Raw genomic sequence first — 22652 nt, 5'->3', positions numbered from 1 at the left:
CGCAAAAGGGGATCAAATGATCTTGTGACAAAGCAACAGGCATAAGTATGAATCTGTTGTCAAGCATTTGAATTTTGATCACATGATCATGGGGATGCTGGAAAGGTTGCAAGTGTGAAAAACTGTCATGAATCACTTTTTTCACTGCCGTTGTAACTTTGAATGTTCACTAAACTAACTATTGTAAGTCAACATGGCTGCTGCTTCTCTGCTGCGCGCTTTCCGGATGGGACTTAGTGGAAAGCGGCAGCAGACAGCTGCTAAATTGCACAAGAGATGCTCCCTCGCAGCAAGAGCAGCAGCGGACAGAAGCAGCCGCTGCCCTGGAGAGCAGAGATGGAGCGGAGCAGGCCCCGAAAGGTTGCTTGGTCAACCTTTGCCGCATGGCAGAAGCCGTGCATGCACGGAAGCCGTGCGCGCAGGCACGGAAGCTGTGCATGCATGTGCAGAAGCCTTGTATGAACACGCGTGCAAGCACGCTCACATTTTTGGCGAACCAGTTGTTAAGTGGGTTGAATCCCACCACTGCATAAGAGGCTTTCAGTCAGCAATAAATGCAGATAATGTATTTTCTTTAATCAAAGAAGTTAATTTATCCATTTCAGCAAAATCTGTCAATTTCATTAATCATTCCTCCATAGTGGATAATGTGGAATCTTTCCATCTCTGTGTATACAGTACTCTCACTGCTGTGATTAGATATCGAAATAATCTTCCAATATATGGCTATCTATTAATCCTAAAAAGAATAGTTCTGGCTTCAATATTAATTTTTTTTAATTCTCTGTATCAAAGCATGTATTTGGATTTTTTTTTAAGCTTTTTTACACTAGGAGTGATAAAATGTTCTGTCATGTTGTTCACATTTCAAAATACATTTGAAATATCTGTCAGGGTCCCAAGTAACACCCCCAACGAAAGAAAACTCCAAGGCTTGAGTTTCCTCAAAGTTACATTTTATTAGAGATGTCATATTGGCACATCTGGGAAAACCTGAATCTGAAAGTTTCCAGGTTTTCCCTACCCAAAGGAAAGTTCAAGTCCCTGTCCAACACTCACATGTCCACAGTCAAGCACCGTCCCAACTGGAGATGCCTCCCAGTTCCAGCCGTCCAGGTGCAGGGCAAGATGTCTTTGACTTTCTGAGAAAGGAATATTATTATGACTATATACTACCCTGGCTCCATACAATTCCCCCTTCCAGTTTCCCACATTAGTAATGTGGCAGGGCTGAAGATCCAGCGAAAAAGATGGCTTCCAGACCTGACAGCCCCCACCCCCGATCAGAAAAGCGTGTCCTGAAATGAGAATAGCATAGTGGTTAATTCAGCATACTAATCACCTCTCCCTCCCCCAGGGGGACCGTTTGACTTGTCAGGGAATTTATCATGGAATTGTCTTACTAGTCTGTCTGCTTTAACATTCCAGCTTTTTACCCAAGTGGCTTCAGACAAAGGGTACCCTTTCCAATGTACTAAATATTGCAATCTACCTTTATACAACTTAGAGTCTAAGATCTTTTTTACTTCGTAATGGGTTTCCCCTTACACTACAATAGGCTTGGGGGATGATTGAGCTTGTGGTCTTAACCTGGAACTTATGGCTGGCTTCAGCAAGCAGTGGAAAACAGGATGTATTTTCCTTAGAATACAGGGGAGGTTAATTTGAACTGTCACTGGGTTAATTACTTTCACTATTGGAAATGGACCTAAAAATTTAGGTCCTAGTTTCTTCCTAGGCAGCCTCAGTCTTACGTATTTGGTTGACAGATAAACCCAATCTCCCACACGGAAAGGGGGTTGAAATCGGTGTTTATCTGCTTGCTTTTTGCATGCCTCAGCAGCCTCCGCTATTGCCTTTTTGGTATTCTCCCAGCCTTTCCTCAGCGACTCCATCCACTTGTTCAGGGTCATAGAGGAGGGAGGCTCTCCGGGCAGTTCAGGCATGGGTACAAAATCCATGCCGCTGGTGACCTGGAAGGGGGTCAATCCAGTGCTACTGTGCACAGCGTTCTAAGCCACTCCTGCAAAAGGTAGTAGGTCCACCTAGTTTTCCTACTGGAAATCAACATAGCATCTTAAATATAACATGTTCCACCATTGTGTTCGCTCGTTCCACCGCTCTGTTCGTATTTGGATGAAAAGCCAAGCTAAGTCCTTGTGTGGACCCGACCAATTTCAGGAACTCTCTCCAAAACTTTGCTGTAAATTGGACCACTCGATCCGAGATGACTCAATGCGTTATTCCGTGTAGTCGGTAGATCTGTTTGATGAACATCTTTGCCAATTTTTTTGTGGATGGTAATCCCGAACAAGCTGTGAAGTGGGCTTATTTTGAAAACAAGTCGATTATTGTCCAAATTACCATATTTCCTCCACACTCTGGAAGCTCAAATATAAAGTCCATTGCAATTTCTTCCCAAAATCTGCTGTGGCTTGCCACTTGCTGGAGGAGCCCAGGAGGTTTCCCTGGTCTCATTTTCATGGCAGCACAGGTGGCACAGCTTTTCATGTAGTCCTCTACATCAGATTTCATTTTTGGCCACCAAAACTGCCTCCTGGCCAAATGCAGGGTTTTCAAGAATCCGAAATGGCTGGCCAGCCTGGAGTCATGGCTGCGCTGCAGTACTTCCAGGTTCCAATTGGGGCTGCTCGGCTCCAATGGCTTGAGCAGGGCTGATCATACTTGGAATGTGTGGGTGTAGGAACCCAGACGAGAAGCCAAACTTCCAGAAGCAATGCTTATTGCAGATAATGACTCAGTAAAACCAACATGCAATTTCCAGCTAACAGCCCCTTTTAAAGGAAAACTGTCAGCCTTTAACCAATAATTTTAAAATACGTCCCGCACTTGCATGGCAGAAGGAAAGTGTTCTGTCCCTGTCTCACACACGCACACAAACAGATATCCAGGGGTTAAATAAAACTGGCAGACAACAAATTCTTTCGATAAGAGGATTGGCAGCAACCCAGTAGCTGCTTGCCAAGAACTTTACCCATAAAGGGAGGGGTTGTTCCTCCGACAGATAAAGCCAAACAAGATACATACAGTTCAAGAATTGTCAAGTCCAGTCCGTATTAAATCCAAGGCAGATATTGTTGTTGCAAAGATACAGTGTGACTCGCTAGTAGTTAGTTTTGTCCGTCACAAAGTCTGAATGGCCACCTCACCCCCTTATATCCCCTGTGGGGTGTGGTCCAGTGACTCAGCTTAATCTCTGGCACGCCTCCTTTTCTGCTGCGTGCGCTTGTCTCTCCAACGCTGGCGTGGATCCAGCCAAGACTTATCTCCGTCACTGTCCGACTGTGAGGAGATACCTGGCTCCTGGCCAATCTCTTCTCCCTCGGGAGACACCTGAGACATTGCCAGAGAGGAGGGTCCTGGAGAGGGAGGCCTGGCCAACTCCTCTCCTTCATGTTCGGAGCCTTCTCTCTCCGATAAATCAGCCTCGGGGGTCGGAGTCACAACAGAAAGCTTCTGCTCACGCCTGCGCAGACATAACAATACTGAGTTGGCCAAACTGCTCCGGAAGACCGGCCAGCGACTGGCTGTGCAACGGTGGCGGGAATCCCCATTTTCTAGAGTGTTTGTGGCACAACTGGCCCCGTGTTCTCCATTTGAAGGTTGGTTCTGTCCTGTTCGGCTTCTACCCATTTGTGGTTCTGACAGCGCTGCTCTTGTGGCCGCTTCTTGGAGTGGCGCGACTCCTGCAGCTTCACCCCACAGGGTTAGATCCGGCTGCCCGGCTCGCTCAGGGGCCGGCTCTTTGGGCTGGGCACCCAACTGGCATTCTCTTTCTGTGGCTTCTTCCACTTCCACCACAGCTTGGGAAGGGGAGTAGATGGTCTTGACAGGAGTCATCGAGCTAGTCCCAATGGTTCCCTCTGTAACTTTTCTTCCCAAAGTCTGCTGTGGCTTGCCACTTGCTGGAGGAGCCCAGGAGGTTTCCCTGGTCTCATTTTCATGGCAGCACAGGTGGCATAGCTTTTCATGTAGTCCTCTACATCCAAGTCCTTGCCCAGCACCACATGTCCATCACATAGCCCAATCCAAGCACCGTCCCAACTGGAGATGCCTCCCAGTTCCAGCCGTCCAGGTGCAGGACAAGATGTCCTTGACTTTCTGAGAAAGGAATATTATTATGACTATATACCACCCTGGCTCCATACAATCCCCCCTCCCAGTTTCCCACAGTAGTAAATGTGGCAGGCCTGAAGATCCAGCGAAAAAGATGGCTTCCAAGCCTGACAGGATCTTTATATGGAACAATAAAGATTGGAACAATCTACCCCCAGAGATACAAGTGATCTCCGACCTCCGGACTTTTCGTCGGGCCCTAAAAACTTATTTTTTTCAGTTAGCCGGTCTGTCTTGATTTTATGGTTGGTTTTAAAATTTGATATGGATTTTAAATTGATAAGTTTTAAATTACGGGCCAAATTTATTTAATTATTTTAAATCTATTTTAACTGTAACTTACGTATAAATGCTTTTATTTTGGCTGTTCACCGCTCTGAGTCCGAAAGGAGAAGGGCGGAATAATAATAATAATAATAAGAATAAGAATAAGAATAAGAATAAGAAGAAGAAGAAGAAGAAGAAGAAGAAGAAGAAGAAGAAGAAGAAGAAGAAGAAGAAGAAGAAGAAGAAGAAGAAGAAGAAGAAGAAGAAGTAGTAGTAGTAGTAGTAGTAGTAGTAGTAGTAGTTTATTTCTATACCGCCCTTCTCCCGAAGGACTCAGGGCGGTGTACAGCCAATTTAAAAACACAAGACACAACAATGATTAAAAATTAAAATAATTAAATAGATTTGGCCGGTTTAAAACCCCAAAAATTTAAAATACCCCAATTTAAAATCATTATGTTGATAGCCCAGCCTGGCGGAACAACAGGGTCTTCAATGCGCAATGAAACACCCGGAGGTCGGAGATCTTACGTATTTCCGGGGGCAGTTCATTCCACAGGGCTGGGGCTCCCACAGAGAAGGCCCTCCCCCTGGGTGTCGCCAGCCGACATAACTTGGCCGATGGCACCCTGAGTAGACCCTCTCTGTGGGAGCGGACTGGCCGGTGGGAGGCTATTGTTGGCAGAAGTCGGTCTCGAAGGTACCCGGGTGCTATGCCATGGAGCGCTTTAAAGGTGGTAACCAGCACCTTGAATCGCACCCGGAAGACCACTGGGAGCCAGTTCAGCTCGCGCAGGAGGGGTGTCACACGGGCACAACGAGTTGCGCCCATAACCACCTGCGCGGCCGCATTCTGGACCAGTTGGAGCCTCCGAGTGCTCTTCAAGGGGAGCCCCATGTAGAGAGCATTACAATAGTCCAGCCAGGAGGTGACAAGGGCATGAGTGACCGTGCACAAGGTGTCCCGGTCCAGAAAGGGCTACAACTGGCGGATCAGGCGAACCTGATAAAAAGCCCCCCTGGCCACGGCCGTCATATGCTCTTCTAAAGACAGCCGTGCGTCCAGGAGGACACCCAGATTGCGAGCCCTCTCTGTGGGGGGCAAAGATTCATCCCCAATAGTCAGCGATGGCACCTGCTGACTATATCGGGACGCCGGCAGCCACAGCCACTCGGTCTTGGAGGGGTTGAGTCTGAGCCTGTTCCTCCCCATCCAGACCCGCACGGCCTCCAGGCAGCGAGACATCACATCAAGGGCATTGTTGGGGTGGTCTGAGGTGGAGATGTACAGCTGAGTGTCGTCAGCGTACAGATGACACTTCACCCCAAAACCACGGATGATCTCACCCAGCGGCTTCACATAAATGTTGAACAGAAGGGGCGAGAGGACCGACCCTTGTGGCACTCCCCATGCGAGACACCTCGAGGTCGACCTCTGCCCCCCTGCCAACACGAACTGCGAGTGGTCGGAGAGGAAGGAGGAGAACTACCGCAGAACGGTTCCCCCTATTCCTAACCCTCTCAACCGCCGCAGCATGATACCATGGTCGATGGTATCAAAAGCCGCTGAGAGATCTAATAGGACTAGGACAGAGGAGCAACCCCTGTCCCGAGCCCTCCAGAGATCATCCACCAACGCGACCAATGCTGTTTCTGTGCTGTGCCCCCACCTGAAGCCCGACTGGCACGGGTCTAGATAGATAGCTTCATCCAGGTGCCCGGGCAGTTGTCGTGCCACCACACTCTCAACAACTTTCGCCACAAAACGAAGGTTGGAGCCCGGACAGTAGTTAGCTAATTCAGCTGGGTCCAGGGAAGGCTTCTTGAGGAGGGGTCTCACCACACCTCTTTCAAGGCGGCGGGAAAGGCACCCTCACTCAGAGAAGCAGTTATAATCCCCCGGAGCCAGCCTCATGTAACCTCCCGGGAGGCCAGTACCAACCAGGAGGGACACCGGTCCAATAAACATGTGGCGGCACTAATCCTACCCGGAACCCTGTCCACATCCTCGGAAGCCACAGGATCAAACTCCTCCCAGATAATATTCTCAAGACCTGCCCTTGTCTCCTCCCCTGGACTCATCCAATCGGAGTCCAAGCCATCCCGAATCCGAGCGACTTTATCATGCAGGAATTGCACAAAATCCTTAGCGCGGCCCTGCAAGGGATCTTCCCGCACTCCACCCCGAAGAAGGGAATGGGTCACCCTAAACAGGGCGGCTGGGCGGTTCTCTGCAGATGCAATAAGAGCGGAGAAATGGTTAGATTTCGCCGCTTTTATCGCCACTAGGTAGGTCTTGATATAAGACCTCACCTGTGTCCGGTCGGAATCGGATTGACTAGTCCTCCAAATGCTCTCTAGGCGTCTTTTCCGACGCTTCATCTCTCTCAGCTCCTCAGAGAACCAAGGAGCCAATTGAGATCGGCATCGGGTCAGAGGCCGCAAAGGCACGACGTGGTCCAAAGCTCCGGCGGCCGCACTCTCCCAGGCGGCCACCAGTTCTTCAGTCGAGTCGTGTGCCAGGGTCTCAGGAAACAGCCCAAGCTCCGTCAGGAACCTTTCGGAGTCCATCAGGCGCCTGGGACGGAACCATTTGATCGGTTCCGTCTCCCTGTGGCGGGAGAAAGCGGTAGGAAAGTCTAAGTGAAGGAGCGAATGATCTGTCCATGACAAGGGTTTGATGTCTAGGTCTCCTCTACCAAGATCATTCAACCACTGACCAGAGACGAAAATCAGATCCAGAGTGTGTCCCCCTATGTGAGTTGGGCCTTGAACTAACTGGGTCAGGTCCATGGCCGTCATGGAAGCCATGAACTCCCGAGCCACATCTGATGCCTCACCCGCAGATGAAAGGTTGAAATCCCCCATGACAATAAGTCTGGGGGTGTCAACCGCCACCCCAGCAATGACGTTGAGTAGCTCGGGCAGGGTCGCTGCCACGTGGCAGGGAGCCAGGTACGTAGTCAGTAAACCCATCTGCACCCCACGGCTCCACTTCACAAAGAGGGACTCACATCCGGCTATCTGAGGAACAGTGGTCTCCCTCGGACAAAGACTCTCCCTAATAATCACCACCACTCCCCCACCCCTCCCCTGGGCCCGTGGCTGATGAAATGCACAGAAACCTGGTGGGCACATTTCAACGAGGGGAACCCCCCCTTGGCCCAACCAGGTCTCGGTAATACCTGCCAGGTCCGCACCCCCCTCTAAAATAAGATCACAAATGAGGGGGGCTTTATTAACGACCGACCTGGCATTACACAACATCAGCCGCGGACCCTGGGCGGACACGAGTTTGAAAAATAAATAAATAAATAAATAAATAAATAAATAAATAAATAAATAAATAAATAAATAAATAATAATAGAAGTTTGAATAATAAATAAATAAATAAAATATATATTCTAGAAAATTTCTCTGGCGTCATGTGCCAATGATGCATAATTTTATTAAAAAAAATCTTTTAATCACATGCTTTCCCATTGATCAATCTATATATTATTACCAAAATTGGTAGCCCACTTTATCATACATTCTGTACCATCTTGTTCTTTCTCTGCTTCAAGTTTTAACAAATGTTTACATTTTAGCAATTACATGTTCATCAACAGTACACAATTGTATTTCAAATTCTGATTTACTTTGCTTAAGTTCTATCCATTTTAAATCTTTCAGATAACTCTACATGGGAGAACCATTGACAATTACATAAACAGTTTGTTTAGTGAGCTCTCGAAGTTAACAACTGCACTGAAAAAAGTGACATATGACAATTTTTCACACTTAATGACCTATCCCAGGGGTGAAATGCTCCTGGTTTGGACCAGATCACCCAATCTGGTAGTGATGGCGGCGGATGGTTCGGAGAACCGGTAGCAAAAATCCCTGTGCCCCCCCCCCCCATGCCCAGCTGAGCTGCAATCATCAGAGGCTGGTTTTTTTACTATTAAAAGCATTTTTTCTACAACCTCTTCAGCCGAAAAAATGCTTTTAAAAGTAAAAAAAAAAGCCTCTGATGATCGCGCAGCTCAGCTGGGATCGTCAAAGGCTTTTCAAAGCACTTTTTTCTACAACCCCTTCAGCTGAAGAGATTGTAGGAAAAAAAATGCCTTTAAAAGCCTCTGGCGATCCCAGCTGACTTGCCTGATCGTCAGAAGCTTCTAAAAGCATTTTTTTCTACAACCTCTTCAGCCAAAGAGGTTGTAGGGGAAAAAATGCCTTTAAAAGCCTCTGCGATCCCAGCTGACTTGCCTGATCGTCAGAGGCTTCTAAAAGCATTTTTTTCTGCAACCTCTTAAGGTTGTAGAAAAAATGCTTTTAAAAGTAAGAAAAAAAAAAAGTTGGCCATGCCCACCCAGTCACATTACCCCCCCACCAAGCCACGCCCACAGAACCAGTAGTAACAAATTTTAGATTTCACCCCGACCTATCTGCATGATCATGTGATTAACATTTGGATGTTTGACAAGTGCTTCATAATAATGACTGTTGCTGTGTCCCAAGTGTCAGGGCTTCGGCGAATGCCCTAATTAGAAATGCTTTGCGAGTTGACACCAAGATCATGGGATCACTTTTTGCAACCTTCTGACAAGCAAAGTCAGTGGGAAAGCCAGATTCATTTAACAACCATGTTACTAATTTAACAACTGCAGTGATTCATTTAACAAATGTGGCAAGAAAAATTTTAAATGGGACAGAACTCACTTAACAAATTTCTTACTTAGCAACATAAATTCTGGGCTCAATTGTCATAAGTCAAGGACTACGTCTATATTCTTCTGCTATAGTTGTTCTTTTGATTGGATTGTAAATTCCCCTTGATAATTTTCCAATATGTCAACCATTTATCTTTATTGGCACTTCTCTTTTACAATATGCTTCTTGAGCTGAGATCCATAAAAGGGTTTTCAGGCACAGTTTATAGCTATTCACAACTGGTGTTCTGAATTGATGACAGGTGTAGACTATGCATGCTTGTGGTGCTGTCTTGCAGAATGGCTTTTATAGCTGAGTGAACCTTTTCATCTCTTCACAGTTCTGAATGGTTCTCCAGGGTTTATAAATCTATGTGATGCTCTGAATGCCTGGCAGTTAGTCAGGGAACTGAAGCAAGCATTGGGCATTTCTGCTGCCTCTTCATTCAAGCACGTCAGTCCAGCAGGTAATACAGGACTTCCAAGTTCTTACTTACCGGTTTCTGAGATGGTCTTGTAAAAAAACGTGTCAGGGTTTTAGCTAAAGAAATTGACTTTCTAACAAAGTTGTGTATAAAGTAATGAAAAATAATTATGTGCATTATTTAAATGGAATAGAAACAATCGTGGGTCTCAGGACAACATATGAAGTAATGTTACACTTTTGTAACTTGAGAAGTCACCTTCAGACCTCTGAAAAGCAGCTCTTACTGTCTTTCACTTACTAGGTGCTGCTGTTGGTGTGCCCCTCAGTGAGGAAGAAGCTCAGGTCTGCATGGTGCGTGACTTGTACCCTACTCTAACACCTCTGGCAACCGCATATGCCAGAGCAAGAGGTGAGAGGGGTCTCAAAAGAAGACCATATTTTCATTTAACATTCTGGTTAGAATTACTGCTCTTCCTTTCTGTATAATGATGGTGAACAATGGCACTGGCAAAACTGTTTAAGGCATTTTCTGGGCAGGTTCCATCCAGTTGCTGTGTTCTTTCTTCTATATATAACATGGCTCTTACTCAATGAGAGTTTCTTAGTTTGAAAACATTACTTTTTTCCAGGTGCTGATAGGATGTCATCTTTTGGGGATTTCATTGCTTTATCTGATATCTGTGATGTTCCTACAGCTAAGATCATTTCAAGGGAGGTCAGTAACTAGCATTTTCTCCTATAGTCATAATTGAAGTTGAAATTGTACGACTATATCTATCTATCTATCTATCTATCTATCTATCTATCTATCTATCTATCTATATATCCATTGATATACTATATCAATGTACGACTGCCCAGAGTCACCTTGTAAATTATTAATAAAGTAAATAAATAATAAGAATGCAGTCGGGGATAGTTGGGAGACTTCATGGGTCAAAAATCTTAAACTTTGTGAAACATTAAGAGATGGATTTCCTCCCCCCCCCCCCAGTCCCTCAAATAAAGCTAGTTTTTGTCCATACCCCCAACAACCAAAACACAATCTGTAAATTTACAGGAGATCAGAACATCATGGTTACATATCCTGTGGCTCTAATAATGATTATAGACATAGTAATTATGTGCTCCTGCACTAGAGGATTGATCTTATCCTGCTTCTAGTGTTTATAAGTAGTGCTTGCTGTCAAATATGGAATTGTAAAAGGACTTTATGAAAGGGAAACGGATGCTGAGAAGAGTTTAATTCTGCAATGCTGGTTTAAAGGCTCCCTGAATAGGCAACTCCAGTATGGGTTGAGGGAGCATTTAAGCTCTTTCTGGTTGGATGACTCCAGTACAAATTGCAGGGAATTGCATAGCATACTTACAAATAAAGATATTAATAGAGTTGGAAGGGACCTTGAAGGTCATCTAGTCCAACCCCCTGCCCAATTAGGAGACCCTACACCATTTCTGACAGATGGCCATTCAGTCTCTTCTTGAAAGTTTCCAGTGATGAAGCTCCCACAACTTCTGAAGGCAAGCTGTTTTATTGGTTGATTGCTCTCACTGTCAGAAAATTTCTCAGAAGACAAGAAATCTATAGCCAGAGTTCACAGAATTTCTAGACTGGACAGTTCCAGTGTAGGTTGTGAGGAACCCCACAAGTGTATGCCAAGATGGTACTTTGGATCCACAGCCAACAACAGAGGCATGACTTTGCATGGAATATAGTTACTGAGCCACAGAACATTTCTCCCCCCCCCCACACCTTTTGTTGAAGCAAATTGGGTAACATCTCTACTTTCCAAATCTAGTTGCCTCCACTGTTCAAACTACTGTGATGAAGTGAATCTGTGCTATACAATTAAGCAAAATGTTGCCTGACAAGATGTTCAGAGTACCAGTCAGTCAAACTTCCAAATTCTTCATTCCATTTCCTCTCTAATTTTTCTCTCCCTCACTTTCCAAACTCAGTCCTTACTGATTCTTTTGAGTTCCTCCTTATTACTGGTAGTATAATTCTGGCTGTTCCTTTGTACTGTACATAAATATTGCTGTTTCTGCTATGTAAAAATCAGTACTCAAATTTTGATGGTTTAACCTTTATTTGTGTAGGTGTCTGATGGGATTGTGGCTCCAGGCTTTGATGAAGAAGCCCTCAAAATTCTATCCAAAAAGAAAAATGGCAGCTACTGTGTACTCCGGGTCAGTGTTTTATTCTTGAGGTTAATTGATTTAAATATGCGTCTTATTTCCATTGTGCCTCTGAATCTAAAATCTGATTTCTTGATTTGCCTGTTCCAAATATGTTCATATAAACTAAGCTAAAAAAGATATGAACTCTTATTCTTAAACCTCTTTAAATTGCTTGCAAGGGGTTTTATACTAGAGCATCAAATGTTTTTTTACTGTTAGTGTAGTACATTTGAATGTCTGATCAGTCCTGATTGATCATCTCTTGGCTTCATGTTCCCTCCCCCAATACCTCACATAAGCTCCCTAAAACCCCACCTCTCTAGCCTCCTCCCCATCCACATAGTTGAGTTTCAGGCCTTTTGGCAAATCTGAATTACCTCTCCTCTGACCTCAAGCTGGCAGTTTTTTCCTTTTTATTTTTCCCTTTTTTTTGGGGGGGGGAAGGGGGCTTTAAAGGGAAAAATAGGTGCTTTAGGGTTCTGTATAAACAAAAAATTGGGGCTGGAAATTTCGGTATCATCCATTCTGAGGTCCAGGTGGAGCCCAAAAACAAAAAAAGCTGCCTATCACTCTTGCAGATCAGCATGAAACTTTTATGAGTACCTGCTCTCTGGAATAAGGTACACTGCTAAGATCCAGATGAATCCCACAGCTGTAGAAACCTGACTCATCACCCAGACCCAGAGAGTGAGATCCTGTCTGATTGTCAATGGATTTTGCCATTTTAAAAAACCTTTAACTCTATTTTATTATAATTTCTTTGTTTGTTGTGAGCTACCAAAGTCATTAGAAGTTAGGTAGCATGCAGCTTTTAAAAGTTATGGTTGGTCACACAGTCAAATGTTTAGACTGCATTTGACATTTTTATCTATCTATGGAGTTCTTCCCAAGGACTTGGAAATAGGCAGAGGTTGTTTTGGGTTTGGGGTTTTTTATTTATTACTAGCTAACCCAGCGTTGCCCGGGTATTTATTTATCCCAATCCTGTATTAGACATGAAAAGCCATCGCTCACTGTGGTGAGAATTAGAGACCTAATTGCCCTGTCCAACAGCCTGGGAAAAATTCTACAGGTGATATGCATTAGTAGGCACCTCCCCCGACAACTTGCTCTCTTTGCTTGAAGCTGAGAGCCTAGGGGGTTATTGTTTGTTTGTTTGTTTTTGTTTGTTTGTTTGTTTAAGAACCAATTCCCCTTACCAGAGGGAGCCCCCTTGTGGAGTATTGTGAAGCCGTTACCATGGTAACTCCAATGGCTCCAGAAGCCATTTTAAGGCACAACAGGCTGTATCTTAATAAAACTTGAATACAAAATGCACACTATCACTGTCAAAAGTATTGTGATTTGACACTATAGATATAATTCATTCCTTTTCATTTCAGCAGCTCAGGTGTTCCAGAGTTATGGCGGAACACACACACATCTGGGGGGTGTTAACCCCTCAGTATTTTTTCCCAGAGAGTAAATCCATCTGTGTAGCGCATTTGGTTGAAATTGTTTGAGCCGTTCCAGAGTTATGCTAGAACACACACACATACACACACACACACACACACACACACACACACACACACGCATGAGGGGTGTTAGGGGTGTATTATCCCCACAGTATTTTTTTTTCAGAGAGTAAGTTATCTGTGTACCAAGTTGGGTTGAAATTGCTTGAGCCGTTCCAGAGTTATGCTGGAACACACACACACCGAGTGCTGTTAGGGGTGTCTTATTCCCACAGTATTTTTCTCCAGAGAGTAAGTCATCTGTGTAGCAAGTTTGGTTAAAATTGCTCGAGACGTTCCAGAGTTATGGTGGAACACACAGAGACACATACAAACACACACCAGGGATGTCTTACCCCCACAGTATTTGTTTCCAGAGAGTAAGTCATCTGTGAACCAAGTTTGGTTGAAATTGCTTGAGCTGTTCCAGATTTATGCTTGATCACACACAAACACACACACACCCTACATGCATACATACATACATACATACGTCCTTTTTTATATATAGATTTATTATTATTATACAACATTTAATAATGAAATAAGAATACTTGTGTAATAAATAAATATTATTATTGAAGTTTTTGAATGAAACAATAGTAAAAGGTTAATCCTGGTGATTAGAAATTTAACAATTTGGGGTTGACCAAGTGAGTTTGGTTTCCAATTGCTCTCAAAAGAATAAAGTATAGCTATAGTTGTTATATATATACATCTTCCCAATATTGCAAATTCTGAGCAGAGCAGTCCAACTCCCCTTTACTCAAAAGGATTCCTTGTGCGTTCATGTGGTTTCTTCTCCAGTTAAAGAAGTTAGAGTTACAAGCAAATATTCATGAACAGAAGTTGCAATTCTGAACATCCTGAACACCAAACATATGCCCCTTCAGTATTTTGAATGTAGCTTGTTATTGTAAGGACCACCATTTCTTGGCAATCTTTTAACTATTTGAAATAATGGTAGTTACCGTATTTTTCAGAGTATAAGACACACCTTCCCCCCCCCCAAAGAGGCTGAAAATTTGGGTGCTTCTTATACTCTGAATGTAGCTTTTTCGAAGCTTTTTTTCAGCCCTAACGCACTAGTGAGTGAAGCGATCTTCCCAGCTTTGCCTGTTCCTCAATTCTCCGCTGTGCTTTAACAAGGTGCTAGTGAGTGAAGCAATCTCCATGCTTTGATCTGACTCTCAGCTGTTCTTTAGAAGCTTTTTTTCAGCCCTAACTAGGCGCTAGCCGAGTGAAGCGATCTCTCCATGCTTTGCCTGCTTTTCTCATTGCTGTTTCCTCTCAGCTGTGCCTTAGAAGCTATTTTATCCCCAAGCAGGGGATAAAAAATCAGCAAACTAATGTGCTGAAGCTGACCAGACTAAGGACGCTAGCTAGATGAATACCTGGTAGGCAGATTTTTTTCCCCCTATTTTCCTCCCCAAAAACTAAGCTGTGTCTTATACTCCGGTGCGTCTTATACTCCAAAAAATATGGTAGGTATTTCAGTGACTCTCTCACTGATACTAAACTCATGGGCTATGATATTGCTACTACACAAAGACATTCCAATACATAAAATATTAGTCTCTCTACTTCTCACTATGCTGAAGTATAGGAAACCAATTTGAAATAACATACCACAGTCCTACAATCTAGATGAAGAATGGCAATTAAGATGGGCAACTTTTAATAACCACAACCGAACAGATCACACAGATCCAACAAAGCCACTTCCAGGAATGCAGTTGCGCTGAAAAATATGGAGCCACCTGAATAGAAGCAGGACAGGACATGCCAGAACTAAGGCAAAGTTCTTTAAATGGGGAATGCTCAAGAGCCATGAATGCAACTGTGATATACCCGAACAAACTATAACACATATAGTTCAACAATGTACTCAGGAAATTTCAAGGCACCTAGGATGATCTCACTACAGCCACACCAGAAGCAGTTGGTGTGGATATCGAATCATAACATCCACCCCATTGCAATTCTATGGCTCCATATTATGGTGATTTTATTATGGTTTTACCTTCTCATATATAGAATTAATAACATATATTTTGCTGACACTTTATTTTGCCAGACAATAAATAAATAACAAATAATTGATACCAATTAATGAGTCAAGGATGTGCAATCTTTTTCTGATTTTAGATGGATCCAACTTTTGAGCCAGAGGAAAATGAAATCCGTACTCTCTTTGGATTGCATCTAACGCAGAAAAGGAATGATGGTGTGATTGATCGATCACTATTCAAGAACATTGTTACTAAAAATAAAAATGTAAGTAGGAAAAAAACATGTTTTGATATCGGATATCTGCAAGTTAGGTATCTAATAGGTATGTCATCTTGAATGAAAATGGGATTAGTTCCAATAGGAAAGGTTAGTCCTATTGCATCTGCTATTAAAAGGATCTCTATCAACAGGATTGTTAACAATCACTTTTGAAAACTGGGTAAGATTGCTTATGAACCAGATGGTGAAAACTGCTGTTTGTGCAAGTTCTGTATAGACAGAAAATGTGGAGAAGAACAGAAGATTGGAAATATTAAATGCTAAATTCACTTTGTGTCTGAACTAGACTGCAATTACAAGTGAGGAAGTAGAGTTCTTTCTTTAAAGAAGCAGCCCCAGAAGTCTTAGCAGACTTTTCTCTAATGTCTCTTTAGAACACACACTGACAAATCTATTGCTACTACAGATGTGGCAGGTTCAAGAAAAAGGAGTTACTAAAAAAAGTTTTGGATTTTCTGCTTTATTAATCTGGATTAGGAAAGGGGAAAGGGTTTGTGGTAAATTTGATTTAGTCTTTATGCCGCTGTTTTGGGGCACTTTCTTCTTGCTTCAGAATAGCCAAAAACTATATTGCGAAATCAAATTTGGGTCAGTCATCAGGACCAGAGATTTACTGTTCTGAGCTTTTGAACTCATGTTGGAGTCCATCTTCAGAGAATTTCTCTACTGGAATGCATGCTTTGGGCTGTTCTCTGAGCCGTGTTTATGTGGTGGCTTTCTATTGGCTGATGGGCGTGTTGATGGCTGGCAATTGGCTGTCTTTTCCTGGTGCTGACAAGGAAGGCACCACATAAATAAACAACTCCGAGAATTGGCCAGAGCGCATATTCTGTTCTTGAAGATTGACTCCATCATGAGTCTGAAAGCTCAGAAGAGTAAATCTCTGGTCCCAGTGACCGATCCAAATTTGATTTCACATCATTATCCTGGGACACATATATTTGCCTTCATTCATGAAAAACTATCCTACTGATTTCCTGACACAGTGATCATAGGTGGAGAATCCTAGACCATTAGTTATGAGAATGATTTGTGAAGCAGTTTACTCTTTCTGACCCAAGCCAGATGTCTAAAAGTCAACACTCCTTATTTTGCCCTTTGAATCTCAAATTTTGACTTCTCTGGTGATCAAGGTCCAGTTGCAACAACAGCAACTTTGGGTTGGCTAGGTAAGGCAAGATGGCTTAAAGAACTGCAAAAACTTTTAACACTGATTACGGCTAGGAAGCAACCTTCCTGATCAGCTCAATAGTGGCAAATTTTATTCAAAAGATCTTTTTAGGATTTCTCTGCAAACAGAGTCTAGTCACTTGTGGAACTACATCAGATGTTTAAACCCAGTTGGCATTCAACAGAATCACTTAGTTACACCTTTGCAGTTCCACCTGACTAAAATACATGGCCTGCAGACAATGAATATTAGGAAACAGGAGATGAAAAGTGTGTTGGTGAATCATACAGCAAAGAACCCCAAAAGTGCTTTTCCAAAAGGCAATTGAACTTTCTTGGTTTTTTTCCCTTGAAAACATTTCACCTCTCATCGGTTCTGGAAAACCTTGGATGAGGCGCAAAATGTTTTCAAGGAAAAAACCAAGTCCAGTTGCCTATTGGAAAAAGCAGTTTGAGACAACCATGACCTGGATAGACATCAAACAAAGAGATACTGGTAAGCTTTTTAAACTGGAATTCATCTCTGACATTTTAAGAAATTGCCTCCCATTAAAAAAAATATTTATTTTAATTCAACCATCCTTTTCTACATGTAATCCCCGGGTTACGAGTGTTCACTTAGTGAACGTTCGAAGTTACATGATAAGCGCCCCTTAGTGTTTATGAACAAGTCCTGAAACTATGAATGTTGCAGCACCATGGCAGTTGTTCGCCTTTACGAACAGAAGCTCTGCAACATTCGTTCTATCTATTCCCCTCTGCTCCGCACTTTGCCGGCCAAAATAGAGATTCGGAGGGACGGGCCTGCACATTTTGGACTGCACCTCCAAACCTCCATTTCCTCTCCAGCCTCTTAGCCATGCAGGCCTGCCCCTCCGAAGCTCTGTGCCAAGCGAGGCCTGCACAGGCCAAAACAGAGCTGTGGAGTGGCATGCATGGCTGAGAGGCTGGAGAGGAGATAGGTTGCTAGATCTTCACATGGTAAGTGACCCAGTGCAATAGGTTGGGGAGGGGAAGCAATTATGGGGAGCATGGGACCACAAATGGGACACATTTGGTGTACAGAGGAATCAACAAAAGAAAAGGTCAAATTGGAAAATGGTGTAGATCCAGCTGGGACTGAAGACAAAAAAAAATGGGGGGGGATTACTTAGGATTACTATCTAGTGTAATCCTAAATGACATAAAATGTTGCTGATATAAGTGCTGAGTCTTCCATTCTAAACCTCCTTCCCCTTCCTAGTCAAGTGACCAGAGAAGAGCTATTATTAAGGAGTTGGAAAGAATTCTAGAAACCAGGCCAGCATGAATTCCTGATTTTGAGAGTTTTTGACTTACAACCAAAATTGGGACCGGAATCCTGGTGGTTTAGTGAAGCAGTCATTAAGCAACATACTCATGTGACTGTTGCCTCAAGTGACTGCAATCTTGGTGCTCCTAGTTGTTAAGTGATCTCCTGGATCATTAAGTGGACAGAGTGAAAGTTGCCTGCTGAAGGATTTTGGCTCTGTTTCTGCAACCTGCCAAAGAATTTCAGCTCCCTTCCCCTTTGCAACCTTCCCTCCAGCTTCCTTTTGACTTCCTGAGGAAACTGGCAGAGAAGATTAAAAAGGGTAATCACATGATCATAGGGTGCTTGGCATGCCAACTAGTTGTAAATGGGAGTTGATTGCCAAGCACCTGAAATACAGTTACATTTGGGGGAGGGGGGGCAACATCTTGTGATGGCTAGAAGTGCTTCATGGCCGTAATAGACCACTTTTCCAAGACCATTGTAACTTTGAAAAGTTGTTAACTGACTAATCATAAGTCAAGGACTGTCTTTAACCAGGTGATATTTTCATTTCCCTTTAAAGATCCAAGATGCCTTTGTAATAATTTTTCTTTGTTTCAGTTGCCTGATTCAGCTATCAGAGATCTCATTGTTGCCACCATTGCTGTTAAATATACTCAGTCTAATTCTGTTTGTTACGCCAAGAATGGACAGGTATGTACATTGGGACATTTAGAGGAGTGTTTTCTTCTTCCTGATTTAATATTCAATTTTAAAAGTGATTGCTATCAAAACAGATCTTACTATTACAAAATTGTTCCTAACATTTCTAACATAATTTTTTTTATCCTGGACAACAGTAGTTTTCATCTTGTGTGAGATGGTCTTCAAGAATATGAAGAGTGCTATGATATCAAGCAGTGATAAGAGCATTTGCAGATTTTATGAAAGCTCATAATTTAAGAAAATGTAATCCATGCAGGTTCTAACTAGCATGATCTATGGTCAGTTGTTGAGTGTTCAACATCTCACCAACATCAGATTCTCAGATCTGATATAAACATTTTTTACAGACATTGTTAAATATTGTACAAAAGTACAATGCTGTCTTTCTGTTATAAGGCTTTGTCCATATTTTGAACTACTGAATCATCAGATCAGCCTACCCAGCCTATACATTCTGATGTTGTGGACTTCCTGGCTTTCAGTAGCTCAAATCTATCTGCACTCATTAATCTTAGTCTTCTCACCATCTTTATATAGTGATCCTGGGACATTAACTAGGCGAAAGACAGGAGTTTAGTTCTATTTGTCCCGAAAACTAAAGGTGTTTACTTCATGGAAGATTATGTGAAGTTAAGCCATTTTTGGTTTAAAGAGTAATTTCATGAATGTATCCAAATAATTGGGTTGATAATTGGCTTGCCTCATTTATTGAAATGAAAATAAAATTATTCTGAAGAAAGGCTGAAGTGCCAAATTGCAAAGCCAGGGAAAAGGAGGACCTGAGGAACTACAGATTTCTGGCATTGCCTAGGAAGATTCTGTGTCAGATTGTGTGTTTAATGATGTACAAGCCCCTTGAATACAATAATTACTACTAGGCAGCAAAGATGGGTCAAGAATAAAATTCAGATTAGAACTGTATTTTTTTAATATGAAAACTTATTTAATAAATAGTGGGTATACTGTATCTTGATGTCAGCAAAAATGATTGACAAAGAACCCACAGTTCTTTAATTAGCAAGCTAATTGAGCACTGAATTGAATGGATGTCAGTCAAAAAGATACATAATTGGCTTGAAAATAATATTCATACACAAAAAATATGCCTTTCAAGTTAGAGAAAAATGTTAGGTGGCTGACATTAGGTCCAAAAATAAAGTATGTAATGTGGAATATTGTGCTTGACAATCATATTTGTGAAAAAGATCTTAAAATACTAGCTAATTGCATATTGAATTATAATAGTGTACATGTCTGGAAAAACAACACAAATGCAATTTTAAAGTGCATTAACAGAAATAGTGTATAGAACGTAATTAGTTCAGTTTATTCTGCTTGATCAAACCCCAGCTTGAGTAATGAGTCCAGTTTGTGGGAAGGTTAGATCTTGATTGAAAGGAAATATTTCTTAACAATACAATATGAGCAGTTTGACCATGGAGTCAACTACTTAGAAAGGTAGTGATTCTTCCCTATGCCAGATGTATTCAATCAGCAGAAAACAGTCATCTGTCAGGGTTGCTTAATTTGGAATAATTTAGATATTTAATAGTTTGGACTGAATGGGATAAATCGCTCTTTCCACCTGATTCTATAAAGGAAAGTTGAAGGATTCCAAATATTTTAAAAGGAAGTAGAACAGCAAGCTTTCATAACTAAAGTTTGGTCCTTTTTGTGTTTACTTAGATATACATGGCAGGGTTGCATGATGAGACCTTCTTTCAAATGAAGGCATCAAATGGCATCTTACTGTTTTTATTTATTTTTAAAGAAGCCGGGTAGCTCTTAATCTCTCTTTGTCATGCCAAGCTCATGTTCTTTTTTTTTTAATTAAAAAGTTTTACAAAAAAGAAAAAAAAATTACAAATATTTCCCCATCCCCCCCTTCCTTACCCCCCCACCCACCCACCCCGAACTTCCCAGAACAAGATACAGGGTTTAACAGTTAACAATCATGTGCTAAACTAGGCTAACTAACTATGGATTCCTATCCCCCCCCTTCACACTTTAACTCCCCTTTTACTTGACTAAATATAAGTACTCTTAATTTTTCTATTCATTCATAAGCTATTTGATAACTTTTTAGTCCGATATTTGTTTTGAATATAATCAGTCCATCTTCTCCATTCTGATATATATCTTTCTTGTGAATGATCTTTCAAATATGCTGAAATTTTCGCCATTTCTGCCAAATTCACTACTTTTAATGTCCATTCTTCAATAGTAGGCAAATCTTCCTTCTTCCAATATTGTGCCACCAAAAGTCTAGCTGCAGTTATTAAATTTAAAATCAATTTAGTCTCTATAATCGTACAATCTGTGATTATGCCCAGCAAAAACAATTGTGGAGTAAACTTTGTCTTCTTTTTAAGAATATTTTGGATAATCCACCATATTTTAATCCAAAATTCTTTAACTTTTTTACAAGTCCACCATATATAATAATAAGTGGCAACATCACAATCACATCTCCAACACTTAGATTGCAAATTCGGATACATACAAGCCAACTTTTTAGGATCTAAATGCCATCTATAGAACATTTTATAAAAAATTTCTCTTAAATTTTGTGCTTGCATAAATTTTACATTTCTAACCCATATTTTTTCCCAAGTTTCCATCATTATTGGTTCCTGAATGTTTTGTGCCCATATTATCATACAATCCTTAACTAATTCCGTTTCTGAATCTATTTCTATCAATATATTATATAATCTTTTTATATGCATTTGACCTTGATCTAATGAATCCTAAATTGCATTAACAGAGGGATACAATCAAGATCAAGTGAGGTACTAATACCACTCTCTAAAGCCTTAGTAAGACTACACCTAGAATACTGCATCCAGTTTTGGTCACCAGACTATATAAAAGGTGTTGAGACTCTAGAAAAAGTGCACAGAAGAGCAACCAGGATGATGGGGACTGGAGACTAAAACATATGAAGAATGGTTACAGGAACTGAGCATGGCTAGTCTAGTGAAGAGAAGGACCAGGGGAGATCAGGGTTAGAAGGCCCTAATTTTTTTTTAAAAATAAATTTTTAATTTTTTTTAAACAAAACAAATATAAAACATTCCATCTTTCCTTATGCAGTGTGTAGTCTGGGTACATCTCTGTGCAACATCGTTCCTCATTTATCACATCTTTCACATTCACATTAACATTAATTTTATAATATGTTAAGTATTACACATTTAAATATTTTAAAAATTTCCCATTTTCTTCTTAGCATCTTTCAATAATAATACCCTATTAACATCAAATATCATTCCCCAGTACTTCTTTGCTTCTTCAAATCCACCACATATGATAGTAAGATCCAGGTAGTTGGTGACACTTCCAACATTTAGCTGATTTATCTTCAAACATCTTTGCCAACCTCACCATGGTAAATGCCATCTGTAAAACATCTTATACAAATTCTCTTTATATGCGGTTGACATGGTTAATTTATAATTCCTATCCCTCAATTTCTGCCATTTATCCAGTTCTATTGTATAACCAAAGTTTTTCGCCCATGCTATCATTGTCTATTTTACTTGTTCCTCCTCCAATTTCATACCCAATAGATAATTATACGATTTCTTTATTGCCCTCTTTTCTGTTCCTGTTAGGATTTTATCTAACTCTGTTAATTCTTTATAAAAGCCATGTAATTTAACACCTTTCTCATATCTAGACTGTATCTGCACATATAAATACCATGTTATATTGATCCCTTGTTCGCTCATTTCTTCTTTTGTTTTAAGTCCCCCATCTTCGTTTAAGATATTTTTATATCTTAACAATATTTCAAATATTAATAATATTTGGGTGAATCAGTGCTTCCATTTTTGAAAGCCAAACTGGTATCCTCAAATAATGTTGTTCTTTAATTTTCTCCCACACTAATAATAATGCATTCCTTATATAGTCTTTGAAAATATCCATGTATCTTATTTTTTCCCATACCATAAAAATGCATGCCATCCCAGTTGTAAATCAT

General features: G+C 41.6%; 1 protein-coding gene across 1 annotated transcript in view; it reads left to right on the top strand.

The window, feature by feature from the left end:
- ATIC (5-aminoimidazole-4-carboxamide ribonucleotide formyltransferase/IMP cyclohydrolase) overlaps positions 1 to 22652 on the top strand; it is an 85219-nt gene that overhangs the window by 30825 nt on the left and 31742 nt on the right. The window contains exons 8-13 of the mRNA XM_070933191.1: positions 9441 to 9566; positions 9828 to 9935; positions 10156 to 10241; positions 11627 to 11716; positions 15352 to 15480; positions 18560 to 18652. Of these exons, the coding sequence (XP_070789292.1) occupies positions 9441 to 9566; positions 9828 to 9935; positions 10156 to 10241; positions 11627 to 11716; positions 15352 to 15480; positions 18560 to 18652 (632 nt within the window). The remainder of the gene's footprint in view (positions 1 to 9440; positions 9567 to 9827; positions 9936 to 10155; positions 10242 to 11626; positions 11717 to 15351; positions 15481 to 18559; positions 18653 to 22652) is intronic.

This window comes from Pituophis catenifer, unplaced genomic scaffold, assembly GCF_029215685.1.
Source record: "Pituophis catenifer annectens isolate HBS135680 unplaced genomic scaffold, rPitCat1.0.hap2 SCAF_1, whole genome shotgun sequence".
Classification (NCBI taxonomy): domain Eukaryota; kingdom Metazoa; phylum Chordata; class Lepidosauria; order Squamata; family Colubridae; genus Pituophis; species Pituophis catenifer.
The sequence above is the reverse complement of the archived record's forward strand: the minus strand, read 5'-3'. Positions and strand labels throughout refer to the sequence as shown.